Raw genomic sequence first — 13,844 nt, 5'->3', positions numbered from 1 at the left:
ATAAAAAACACTTTCAGCAAAGACACGTTTGATTTATGTCCAGGATGGGTTCTTGGTATTGATTTTTTTTTTCCCCTCTGGAAAAAAAAAACAAAAGAAAACAAAACTATATGTCTCCATTATTTTCCAAGCCTGGCAATGCAGTGACACATTTCAGATCAGCTTTTATCTTAAATTACTCAACGTGCTCTTTTGTATTTTGAAAAGTCTTTTTGCCATACAGCTATTGTCATGTTTTTACAGGGGGGAGGGAACAAGAGGAGGAACTGGGAGGGACCACGTATTAGGAGAGGGGAGTTTTAGGAAAAGAAAGCACAGTTTGGGAAGTTTGTATGGTGGCTGTAATTCGAGTTGGTCACAAAAGAGTCAGAAGTGGAACAAAAACACGACTCAGATCAAAGGCTAGGAAGCAGGGTTCAGCAGTATGGGGTTTATATCTTTACGGCTAGAGAGAAGATTAGAGCAAGAAAAATACTGCCATGGGGGTAGGAAGACATTGTGAAGGAAAAAGGAAATATACATAGACTGCATTTGAAAGAAAATCCCCAAGGAAGGTGAAAGAGAAGGAGCGAGACTTAAAAACAAAGACCTGAAGAGTGTAAAGCCCACAGGCTGAAAGGAGAGGGGCAGAGGGAGGCATGTGCTGCTTAAGCAGTTCACCACCACCACCACCACGCCAAGCCAAGCAGTGAGCTCCCTGACATCCCATTTTCCATTTGTTTTCTCCAGTTGGCGGCCCAGTGTGCCCTCTCATAAGTTTATTTTGGGCCTCAGATAAACAACTCCAAGAAATGACAGTGAAATTTCCATCCCCAGGACAACCAGGGCAGGAAACCCCCGGTGCATTGCCTGCGTAGTGAATCCAGAGCCCACCGTTTGCAGCTGTGCCCCGCTCATGGTGGCTGGCGGCCCAGTGCAGTGCAGTGGCTGCAATACCAACTGCTGAGGAGCTGCTGAATCCTTTGCCAGCAGCTGTTTTGCAACCAGCAGCTGGCTGGGGCGGCAGCGGCGCACCCATGCGCCGTGATTCAGCCTTGTGGGTTCTCCAAGGGAGTGGAGCATGGCTCGGCAGTGTCAGCCTGCGCCCGGATCGCGTGGCTCCGGCTGGCACCTAGATAAGCCAGAACAATGCGGACACAGGGGAAAGCAGCCCGTTGTTTGTGGGAGCTGAAAGGTTTCCCTGAGAGTAGAGCGTACTCCCCTTTGCCACCCGCCCCCACAGAGGCTCCTCAGTGCTGAGAAAAGTGAGATTGTGCTTTAAAATATTAAATGGTTTTCCAATCAGTTCAGAATCTTAGCTTTCACCTGGGTCTTTTGTATGCGTTCACTTATTCCAGCAGGAGATTTGTAATAGAGGAAGCAGGTGTAACGTGGTGATTATAAAGATATTGTTGGGAGGGGGAAAAAAAGAGTGATTTTTTTCAGTGCTTTTCTCCCCTGAGCCTGCCAGAGCTTCCTTTTCAACTGACTCCATCACCTTTTAGCAAGATGGTGTGTTTTTGTCCAAGTCAGTCAGTCAGTCAATTGTGCATAGGAAAATAAAAGGCTGCTGGGTAAATTTGAAACCTTGATAACACATTCCTCCATTTGTATATATTGTACAGCTTACCAGTGTATTCATTCCTTTGGCTTTCAACATTTCACAACTTTCCATAGGTCAGCCCAAGCAACAAAAACAGGTCCTGGTAGATTGAAAGATCCCTGCTTTCAGACACTCATATTCACATCACTTTGCCTGTTGATTTCCTGTTGATTTTTATTTATTTTTATTTTTATTTATTTTTCTTTTATTTTTAATCAGCAACATCAAATGGGTCTTTGGAGGGCCTGGATAACCAGGAGGGAGGGGTGTGCCAGACAAAAACCATGAAGATCCTCATGAAAGTTGGACAAGGTAAAGACCATCTGCTGTTTCATGAAATCACTTTGATCGGTCTCAATGTCCTTTTTAGTTTTCAGGCTTCTTTAGGCAGCGTAGAGCAGAGAGGCAGTCAAGCCTAGTGTGGTCATTCCTCCCTTATAGTCTGAAAGCACAGCCTATTTTCTCTTCCTCGGCTACTGACAGATTTCTACAGAAGGAGGGTTTAGTGTAATAAGATCTCTTCATTGGAGAGATCCCTAGAAGGAAAGGTCACCTGGGAGTAGTGTGTTTCAGTCATTTTTATTTTTATTTTAAAAACAAAAGCCACAACTCTGCTGCTCAGAATTATTTAAAATACATGAAAAGAGGGAAGCTAATATTTCTATAGTTTGCTTGTTATGAATTCTGATTACAGAGAGGTTTTTGTTCATTGTCTCTTTTCACATATAGATAACCTATTGTGCAGGAAGAAAGCATTATTCTTCTAAGTAGAAGTTGGTTTAGTAGTCAATCAACTTCCTCAGTTAAACTGAAATGTCATCTGCTAAGCTTTTCTTGCCAATTACAGGAGACCCTATAGTTTCTGCAGATGGCCTCACAATTTAAACCTGAAATAACTAATATAACCATTTTGCTTTAAAAGGGAAATTACGTTCTTATATCTCCCAGTCCTTTGCATAAAGGTTCTTCTGTTTAAACCATTTGTGTCTCACGAGGTACCTAGAGCCAGCTTGTGAGGCTCCATACCATCAAGTGCCAAAGCTGCATGAGTCCTCTTTCTCTCCCCAGATCCCAACTCAGCAGGGCAGCCCCGGTACACGGATCCCACCAAGCGCCCCGAGCAGGAAGCTGGCACCAACGGGAAGAGTTCCACCACCAGCCCCTTTGTGAAGGACCACTCAGGTAGGTGTGGTGGGACTTTGCCCTGGAGCATCTTCTCCTCCTTTGTCCCCAAATGTTTTATTTTACTATTAACATCCTAGAAAAGCAAATGTTTTCATCGTGAGATGAAGCAAAAGCCAGTTCTGATTGTCCCGGTGGATAGTGTGTGGGAGCTGCAAGTTATGGCAACAGCTGCTCTCTCCCCTCTTCCACTCTGCTGTAGAAGTTAATTACATCTTGTCACAGTGTCTCTCATTTACAGGAAAATTTCTGGATAGGGCATTTGCTAAGCAGCTTTACAGTGGTCAGTGCTGCCTTACATTTAGTACTCTGGCAGATGATCGAGTCTCTTTCTCTTCCCGCATAATACATTATCAAGTGGTTCTTGACAGCCATTTATAAAGTTTATTTCAGGGCATCTATAATTAATGTCCTGATGTTTTAGCTGACCATATGAAGTCTAGACATGTATGGCTGGTCTTCTGCTAAATGTAAAGTTTTGGGGTTTTGTTTTATTTTATTTCAATAATTATCTAAGCAAAATAAATAGATTATTCGAAAAAAATATCTTCAGGATGTATTTCACTCATAGGGTGAACAAGAGAAAACCTAACTCTTAAGACTCAAACTGTCCAGAAGAAAATTCAGTAATTAGTAATGCTACAAAGCAAAACTTTGCTGACAGGTGATTCTGGGTTTCCCAAAAAAGGCCACAAGTTTTCCTTGCCAGCTGTGTCCTTAATTACTGCGCTAGTGAATCTTTGATACAGTGAGTGGCTTCATCTGATCCCTACAGAGGCTTTGGTGGGAAGAGTTAACAAGTATGTGAATATAGCATCTGCATCATTTTTGTGAGTGAACATCAAGAGAGGGAAATATGTTAAAACTTAAAAGTGAAAAAGTGTCAATGAGCATTCATGTAATTTTTGTGACAAATAATATGATGGTGTGATAAGCAGCAAATATTCAACAGGCTGTTCAGCACGTGAGCTTTTCCTGACTACCAAATGAGTGGTGTTGTTTTCTTTTCAGTAAATGTAAGTTAATACTAACAGACATGCCATAAGCATTCTGCCTGTCTCCCATGCTGCCTCAAGCTCCTTAGTTTCATCTCCAAGCAAGAGGAGTCCCTGTAAAGAGGCACTAAGGATGGTTTAACTTAAATCAATATGCGAAAGATAAAATAGCAGAGGGAACAGCGTGGCTCTGAACAGTACCAGTTGTTCTGAGAATTGTAATTTCCCTGTGTTATTTTCCCTTCCAGTCCTATCCCACCCCTCTCTTGTGCCTGGGGCTGGCCTGCATCTGTTAAAAGATGCTGTGTGCATCAAAGGCTGCCTTGTCAGTGACAGTTCTCGCCGCTGATGGATGATGATGTATGAAACAGGGTGGTTTGGGAGCAACACAAAAGTGAGACCAACAGGCACAAAGTCTTGCTTTATATCGATTGCTGACTTCGGCTGTTTGCATTTAGCTATCTAACAGGGTAATTGGTTTGTCAAAGTTTAGCTGTCAGTTAATTCTTCCAGTCTTGCTTACTCTACACATTTTTAAGCAACGTAAATGGGTCACAGGATGGCAATAACTTTTGTCTATTGTATTTCCGTTCTTTCCAGGATCTAGCACAGATGGCAGTAAGGCTGGGCATTCCAGTATACTGGGTTCAGAGGTGGCCTTATTTGCAGGGATTGCATCAGGGTGCATCATTTTCATCGTCATCATCATCACTTTGGTGGTTCTTTTGTTGAAGTACCGGAGAAGACACAGGAAGCATTCCCCGCAGCACACGACAACTCTATCACTTAGTACATTAGCCACCCCAAAACGCAGTGGCAACAACAATGGTTCTGAGCCCAGTGACATTATCATTCCTCTAAGGACTGCAGACAGTGTCTTTTGCCCCCACTATGAAAAGGTCAGCGGCGACTATGGACATCCGGTGTACATAGTTCAAGAGATGCCTCCTCAGAGTCCAGCAAACATTTATTACAAGGTCTGAGGAACACACAACCAGCTCTGTGGTACAGTTGAGTCGTAGAGGAAACTCACTGGTCAAATGCTTTCTGTTGGGGTTTGTGATGACGCCTTGTGCGCTAGCATTGACTTAAGCACAGGGGGGAGAAGGCAACAGCTCTTTCTCCAGGAACCGACGCGAGCTGGACAGCTTACCTAGTCTGTAGAATCCCTATCTCGGTGAATAAGTATTCACTAAAAGCTGGAAGACTTTTCTGTAGAAGATGCCCATTCTGATTGCTGTACTCTTGTTACATTCATCATCCTCAAAGCCATGTGCTGTGGGCATTCAGGCATGTACAAAAGCCAAGGGAAGATGGAGCAATCTGTGGATGTTAATAGCTCTAGGCATCCTGGGAAGGTGCTCTAGGATATATCAAGCTTGAAATGCAATCTTCTGACTTTTGTGTGTCTCTCTCAGTGCGTATTGGATTTGTCACACAGACCTTGGTGTCTAAGTAAGACTTGTTAAAGTTCTCTTGCTTTTAGTCCGTCACTGTTCCATTTGTTTCTGTTAACCGGGGCTCTGCCATCCTTCACATAAGATTTCCTTTCACTCCACCTCCTGAATCACTAATGGAACATTAATGTTTGGAGATCCGCACTCCATCCATCTGCTACAGCAGCCTCACTCGAATGGGTAATGCATTTATAAAAATTGTGTTTGATAGTAAGGAGCCTTCCAGCCAAAAAGTTAGGCTGTCAACAAAGTCAAGAGCAGGACTGGGTGGTGGAGGGAAGGGCTGATTGAGGTTGCAATTGAATATTGCTGCCTCAGAAATAGAAGCTGGGAAAAAAAAAAAATGCATTTAGGTAGCACAGCACTTTGGTATGCTAAGTTTTAAGAGGCAAGTAGGAAACACAATAACATGTGCAGTGGATTAAGGCTGCATTTGAAGGAATTCACGGTTATCAAATACCACTGTGCAGAAAAAATAGTACCTTCAATACAGTAGAACAAAGGGGTATTGTTAGTAAGTCAACAAGCCTGGAGAAGACAAGACAATAGCAGGCCACTGAGGATGTATTAGGGCAGGGCTGTTGTGGTACTGGCAATAAAATGCACAGCTTTGAAGCTGTAGCAAAAACATAGTCTGCCTTGGATGACTTTTAAGCAGACTCAGCTGCTATACGATCACATTATACTAAACACAGGGAAAGCATTTAAGAAAACAACTGAGAGCCAAGTGCCTAAGATGATTATAAGCCAGTGGGTCAAATGAGCTGTAATTCTATCACTGATAAAGTTGTGGGGAAAACAAACAACAAAACAACAAACCACAAAACCTTGCTCATCTCTAAAAGTAAGGCAGAATTTCTTTGTGACTGACCCTTTTGGCACTTTGGCTTATTGTAGTGCTGTCCCTGCACAGTGAGTGTAGGTACTGACTGACACAGCAGTTCATTGGTGCTCTGTTGCAAAGTTAAAGCACATATGGCAAACCTCTGGCAGTCCATAAGGGTAAAATAAATTATGACACTGAGATGGAGAAGGAAAATATGTCTTATTTATAATAGGTGTATAGAACACAAGGGATATAAAGTGAGAGTTTTTCTTTTGTTCATTCTTTCTTACTTTTGGTTTGGATTTTTTTACTAATATATATTTTGAGATTGCACAGAATCTACACCAGAAGATGTGAAATTCATTTGCGGCAATTGCATAGTCTTAACTTGTCATCATTTTCCATATATGTGTGTGTGTGTCTATGTATATACACACATATATAAGTATATATGCATACGTATGTATATATATGTATGCATATGCGCACATTTTTTTTAAAAATAAACTACTTCTGGAAAAAAAAAAAAACAGCCATCCTAAACCACCAGTGGGAGCATAGTTTAAAAAAAAAATTCCAAAGCATCTTGTAAGAAGAAAGTAGAAAATATAAGGTCCAAAATATCAGGAATTCAGTGTTACTGCATCACATATTTAACAGCAACAAGATGTGCCGGCATTTATTTTATGTGTTGTGTTTTCCCTTGCCTTACAGGCTGATGTGTTCTGTAGATTTTGTTGAGGTTCGTAGAGGGGGGTTTCAGGTTAAAGTTTTCTCTTTAGCGTGGCTATTCCCCTAAAGCTCCCACCCTAGGGAGGAAATAAAAAAAAAAAACCTCTACTTTTATATGTGCTATGCAAATAGACATTTCTAACATAGTCATGTTACTATGGTAACACTTCGCTTTCTGATTTGGAAAGAAAATGTAGCAACAGCATTTTAGGGTTCTCAGACCTCTGGTGAGCACCTGCAAGAAAAAAAAAAAAGAAAAAAAAAAGAAAGAAAAGAAAAATATCTGTCATAGAAATGATCACTTTCTTTGTTTTCTGAACCTGAAGATAATGTTGGGATGTTGGCCCAAAAGAGAGAAACAAAAAACAAAAAAAATTCCAACCCATGGTTCTGTGGAAGGTTACCATGGTGACTAACTACAGTACATATGTAATTCTTTTCAACAACCCTTCTTTTCTATGAATCCATCCATACAAGGTTCTCTTGTAAGTCATTAAGATTTTATTTTGGGGGAGGGGAAGGGAAAAGATGGGCTTACTGATCCTTATTTTTATTAAATCATATCTATGCTTCATCAGTTGGCTACATTCTAGTTATATACTAAACTGTGAAAAAAAATCAGACTAATTGCTCAAGAGCAACCTGCAACCAATTGAAAAAAAAAAAAGTACTGTGCGTCTGTTTTGTGTCTGGTGCAGAATTATGACAATCTACCAACTGTTCCTTTCTTTGACGTTGGTCCAGCTTTGAAAAGTTACTGTAAATGCCTTGCTTGTATGATCATCCCTAGTCACCCAAATTGGAATTTGCACCATCATGTCTAAGTGAAGATGCTGTAAATAGGTTCAGATTTACTGTATATGGATTTGGGGTGTTACAGTAGCCTTATTCACATTTTTAAATAATTTAAAAACCCACATTAAAACAAGATAAAAAAGGCTTTTCTTAACCAGATTGTGTATATAGAGCAATGTTGGTTTTTTATAAAGTCTGAGCAAGATGTTTTGTATAAAATTTGAATTTTGCAATGTATTTAGCTACAGCTTGTTTAAAGGCAGTGTCATTCCCCTTTGCACTGTATTGAGGAAAAAATTATATAAAAGGTTGCCAAATTGCCGCATATTTGTGCTGAAATTGTGTACCATGAATATTTATTTAAGAATTTCTTTGTCCGGTTTGTAAGTAACACAGTATTATGCTTGAGTTATAAATAATTTCTTCTTTCTTTTTCTTTTTTTTTTTTTAATTTTATTTTTTGGTTTCGTTTGTTTGTTTGTTTCATTCTGTATTAAAACTAGCCGGTCATAAGTTTGAAATCTGCTTTAGTTCCACATTGCAATTAGTTCCCAGAAAATGAAAATTATGAAAATCACATTCCACGTCTGTTTCAAACTGAATTTGTTCATAAAAAAATAAAATATTTTTTTCCTATGGAAACCTTGCCTTCTAAGTATTTTCTTCTTTAGTTTTGCAATTTTTTTCTTTTTTAAAGGATGAAAATAAATAAGAAAGTCACCAAGCTTGCCTGCCTGCCTCCCCCTGTCTCTCTCTTCCTTCTCTCCCCCTTCTCTCCAACCTGATTGCTAGTGGTTTATAGGAAATCTCCTTAAGAGTACACTGACTTCTGTTAGCCTACTTCTATAAAATTCTCTCTTCCATATATCAGCAGATTTTAGGAATCACCTTGGCATCTTATGCCCTTGGAAGGCAGTGAACTGCAGTTAGATGCAGTAGCCAGGTTTCTTGGATGATCTTGGAGTTGAGAGTACAACCACATAAATAATTCCCAGACATAATGTGGTGGATGTACTCTGTGGGCAGAATCAGAGGAAAAAAAAAACACCTGAAGCTTTCTCCTGAGGAGGGGCAATGGTGAGCCTGGGGTGACGGGGCTGAGCAAGAAGGGACAGGAGATGAAAGACATTGGGAGGATAACAAAGGATTGGAAGTGCTGCAAAGTCAAGACATCTCTTCATGGTTCTTTTACTGCAGCCTGGGGGAGATGGGGGCCAACGTGCAGGTAGCATGAGCCTTAATACAACTCCTGTGATTCTGCTGCCCTAATTTTCACTAGGGTAACAAATTCACTTATAAAATAATACCTTCATTTTCTGACAAAGCCCAGTCACCCTGAAAGTGAAGCACCTTTCCGTTTGTTAGCAGCGCATAAATGGTATGATGGTCCATGGAGTAACAGGTGGGAAGGTCTACAGATGGCAAATATGCATTTGTCACTTTAACAATAGATGCCAATTAGCCATAGAAATTTCACAGTTAGCTATTTGTAGTATGGGTCATGCAATTCCCATTTGTCAAACTATTTATTTTTTTCTGAATAATCAGAGAAAAATGACAGTATAGCTAGCACACTTGGCACATCACAATGACGCAAGTACTCTGAAATGGGATGTACAGAAACCCCTGGACTGGAAGATGGTTGAACTAGTATGGAGCTCCTTTTGGAGATTCAGGTCACAGAATCTGCTGGAAGTTGACCTTAAAGGGAAAGTCACAGTGACACTTTGGTTCACCTCCTGGCTCTGGTACAGATGACCTTGGAGATTTGGTCCAGCAGAAGGTATAAGTGAAATATGTGAGCATCCTCTGGCATCTCAGTAAATCTTGGGCCTAATCCTCTATTTAGGTCTGTAAGCCACTTCAAAGGAGGTAGCCTTGTGTTCTCTGAGCACACAGCTACTCAGCTGGATTGTGGTTTCACTCCCTGCTCCATGGTTGCACACGGCAATTCCCCTTGCTGGTCTCGGTGGGTTGTCGTGAGGGCTCCCACGTCGTCATCTGCTGTGAGGTGCTCAGGTCTGGTCTGTGCTGAGAGCCTGTCTGGCACAGCCATCTGTTAGAGCTGTGGCTCTAGCTTAGTTAAGGCCAAGGCTATTGTTTGTATTTTAATCCTTGTTAAATACTGGAAGCTGTTGATAAACAAATACTTCAATAGTGTCAAGTTTACACGGCATTTTCATTACTGTGCCTCTTTTTTCCAAGTATATTATAATATATATTTATAACTAGCATGTATACTGACACCCATGGACACCTATTTTTGCCACTGTCTTAGCAACAAGGGAAAATTGCTGTTGCTAAAAAACTGTGTCTCCACTGGGAGGGAAAAATCCTTGCCAGTGTAATAACTATCTGTATATTTATGCCTGGGGCCAAGGATGCTTGGTTAACAGGAGTGCCTTGCACGCATACCTTCCCAAACAGAGCAGAACCTCCACTGAGTTGCTGAACTCATTTCAGTAAAAGATGCCTTAGACACTCAGCATAAAGTCATTGTCTTACAACCCATCTTCTATAACTTGCAGAGGAAAAAAATACTTTCATTTTTTCCTGCTGCTGACATCTCACTATTAATTATCAAACAAGCACAAAATCAGAATTTACTGCCTTTATTACAAAACTGGTTCTCTGGCAAGAGCTAGTCCAAATCAATAGGCTCCACTAAGTGGAAAATAAAATTATAATTCACAGTAGTTATCCACCTAGAGTGGAATTAGGATCTGTTATATAAAATAGTGCCTCACAAAGTAAGCATAACAATGTTACTGCCTTGGTTTAAAACCTTGTACCTCTTGTTCAGCCTGTCTCTTTAGCTTTGCTGTGATGCATTGATCAAATGCTCACTCAGTCAGCAGCACACGTGTTTTGATTCTATGGGCACCATAAATTTTCTTTTTGCAGAAAAGCTTAAAATTTTGTAGTGGTTAGCAAAATAAAGGACAATGAAAATGCAGTCTTTCTAACTGCTGCTCTCCATCTTCACAGCCACAATACAAATTTTGGTGGGGAAAATATCCAAGGTTTGAAAACACCAAACAAACTCCTTATACAATTGGTATGTCATTACATGAAGCATCAGACCAGAAATCAAGTAATATTTGTTTTGGAAAAAAAAATGGATGTTGGAGCGTATAGCACAGTGTATTAATGGTTGTGCTATTCATAATCCAAATGGTACTGGATTCAGCTGACTGAGCTATCGTCTATGAAACAAAATAATAACACTCGTCTTTCACATGAGTCATGCAAATACTTTGATGCGTAATAAAGGCATAATGCAATCCACAGGAAACCCTCTTGAGAAGGAGGGGCAGGAGCCTGCCCATACACAGTGAGGATGAGGAGGTGGAGCTGCTGGTGGCTGCTTCTGGAGGAAGGACTGTGGAACAGTGGGATGAGGCAAGAGAGGGAAAGTGTGTGAGAGAGCAGTGACTTTCTGAGCAGTGACTTTCTTCAGGGAGATCTGCAATGACAAAATCCAGGCAGAAATCAGAGCAAGGTGGCAGCTGTGGAGGTAGAGAAACAGGGTCTTCACAGCTCTGGGAAAGGCTTTGGTGGAAAACACGTGCAGAAGAAAAGTGTTGACAGATGAAAAGCAAGTGTAGCGTTTGATAAGTATTGGTTGTTGTTTCAGGTAGGTGAGGAGATCAGGCCAGGTTGTTCTGTTAGACACTGAGAGGAGACTGAGCCTAAATAAGGAGAACCCAGGCCAAAACTCAGTGCTTTCTGCAACCTCGGATCCTGTGAAAAAGAAATCAAGGATCTGCAAGAACTGTAGGACAAGTCAAACTCCAGAAAGCAGAGAACCTTGTGCAGAGCTGTCATAGACAGCTGGAATACAACTTGTGTTTTCATAAGTGCATTGAAAAACCCTCATGTGCTTAGACTGCTGAAGAAGTGCAATTATTAAATTAATAATATGGGGAATTCTTGGAGGGTGGGAGGATAATTGCTTCTAGATCAGACCTTCAGTGGCTATAAATTAGCATAGTTCAGTTTGATATCTGATCCTACGTATCACAGTTCAGAGTTGCACATGGATAAGCAATACTCATACAGATTTTACTATAGCCCTCAACTATGAGGAAATGCTTTATAAGAGTGTTGTTCTGAATATTATGAAGATCATACTCAAAAACATACCAACAGTGACTTGCTTTTATAAAATACTGCTATCAATGCCATAAAAAAATGTATTTTGTATTTTACTGAACATTGTCAGCAATTTGCTGTATCTGTTCATTAAAAGTAGGTTGGATTACTAGCAAATGTGTAATAAAAATTGTTCATGTTTTAATGAGTCTTTTTGGTCTCTCTTTAATATTTAAACTCATTCCTTCCTACTCCTGCATTCAATTCTATTTCTTATGCTTAACAGGCAGGTCAGCTGTGCAGTGTTATTACATTATCTGTTCATGCCCACATGCTATGTTTCTAGTCTTTCCAAATCTCTTAATTTGTTCAACATACCTAATTCTGACTGTCTTTAAACTCAGCTGTTGGACGTGTATGACCACATGAATAATTTAGTAATCATTCGGAATCAATAGCACTTCAGCTTTCATTGCCATGAGAAATATGGGAGGATGAGAGGCCAGGAGGCCAGAAGAGCCCTTTGTTTGTCACACTAAAAGATCCTGAGATTTGGGAAATCCAAATGATGATGAAAGAGTTAAAAATCATGCATGTGCTGCCTTTGCTTCACACTTTCCCTTCATTATGTGTTATGTTTTCTTTATATACATAACCAACAAAGCATATCTGAATTTTCCAGGTCTTAAAACAGGGTCCAAGCTGTAGAGATGCATATGGCTGGGTCTGTAGGTCTTTTCTCAAATTCCCACTGTTGAGTAAATGCTGGCTGCTTTCCTTCAGCCTGTTTATTGCACACCCAGATGCCTTGCCCTGATCACCTGCTCATCACACCAGCCCTGCCCATCACACCAGCCCTCGCTGGGGCTTCATATGTTCCCAAATGAGGTTTAATTTCTGCACAAAGCTTTTGTTACTCACCCTGAAACTTTCTTTTCAAATATTGCCCTAGGCTTTCCTCCCTTTATATGCCTGTCTCTGGATTTCAGCTGGTGATGACATTTCCTGAAAAAAATAAGATTCTGATGGAACACAGGAACTGTCCCTGTACCAAGAGTGTGTTTTCTTATAAGCCCCTTATTTTTCAATCAGCTTTAGTTTGAATTTTTATATGGCTTTATCTCTTCCTTTTGTATTTATGCAGTTGCATCTGAAGGAAAATAGCATGCTGTAAAATTCCTAAATACAATTTAAATATAGCTTGTTTCAATCCACTTGGTTTTACATTTCCATTTATCAATACATTAAGCTAAAAATATCTCAGATTGCTTTGTCCTGCTTCTTCTAATTTAAGAAAAGTTATTGAATACATTATGATTTCTTCTCAGAAAAGTGTAAGCAGTTCACTTTGGAGAGCATCATTTGAGCAGAATTAAGAAGAAGTTATCAATGTGCAGCACAAAACTGAGTGAGCATATTTGAAAAAGACAGAATGACTTTTGGCAATAACCAATACTTGGTTTTGGTTTGTTTCCTTAAGCCAGCTCAAAACTGGAGAGGAGAAAGTGCTGTTGGTTTTACTGCCAGTGCCCCAGTCTGGTGGCAGCCAGCTTCTTTATGTAGCTTTGTCCTTTCAGTCTCTTATGACAAGCTTAGTGATAAAACTGAATTCTGGATGCTTTGGCCACCGAAAGGTGTAACCTATGTGATTACACACAATACAAGGGATTTATACTAGGACATTGTTCCTGCAGAAGAGACATAAATCCCTTTTGCCAGCTTCCCTCCACTCCGTTCTAGTGCTGCATTTCAAACCAGCAGACGTTTTTACTTTGGATTTTTTACTCAGCCTAAATATTTCAAAGATAGCATCAGAACTATATTTATCAAGTTATACAACTGTGTAGCTGGCTGCTTGCAATGTTTCCACAGCATCCTCTTCACACAAGACACCATTAATAGACTGGTGCCTACAAGCATCCAGATGAGACTTGGGAGACTCATTTTTGCACCAGCTTTTTGAGACATCTTACCACTGCACTTTAGCTGTGTCACGCTACTGATGGATTGAAAAACCAACACACTTTGCTGCAGAAAGGCCCCATCAGTGCTGACCAAAGTCAGACAGACCGCTTTTATTTTCTCTTTCGGCCGCAGTCAGGGAGGGATTTGCAGTCGAGGCTCTCGCAGGGAGGCGGAGAGGAGGTGGCGAGGTCCCACTGCCCAGCACTTTGATAAAT

At 40.5% G+C, this 13,844-nt stretch overlaps 1 protein-coding gene across 1 annotated transcript in view; it reads left to right on the top strand.

The window, feature by feature from the left end:
* The window catches only part of EFNB2 (ephrin B2), a 49,270-nt gene extending 37,398 nt beyond the window's left edge, over positions 1 to 11,872 (top strand). Inside the window, exons 3-5 of the mRNA XM_071455179.1 lie at positions 1,802 to 1,894; positions 2,651 to 2,764; positions 4,360 to 11,872. Of these exons, the coding sequence (XP_071311280.1) occupies positions 1,802 to 1,894; positions 2,651 to 2,764; positions 4,360 to 4,742 (590 nt within the window). The 3' untranslated portion in view covers positions 4,743 to 11,872. The remainder of the gene's footprint in view (positions 1 to 1,801; positions 1,895 to 2,650; positions 2,765 to 4,359) is intronic.
* Positions 11,873 to 13,844: the final 1,972 nt, after the last annotated feature.

This window comes from Agelaius tricolor, unplaced genomic scaffold, assembly GCF_023055355.1.
Source record: "Agelaius tricolor isolate 1412-34295 unplaced genomic scaffold, bAgeTri1.0.p SCAF_45, whole genome shotgun sequence".
NCBI lineage: Eukaryota > Metazoa > Chordata > Aves > Passeriformes > Icteridae > Agelaius > Agelaius tricolor.
This window is presented reverse-complemented; position numbering and strand designations above follow the sequence as displayed.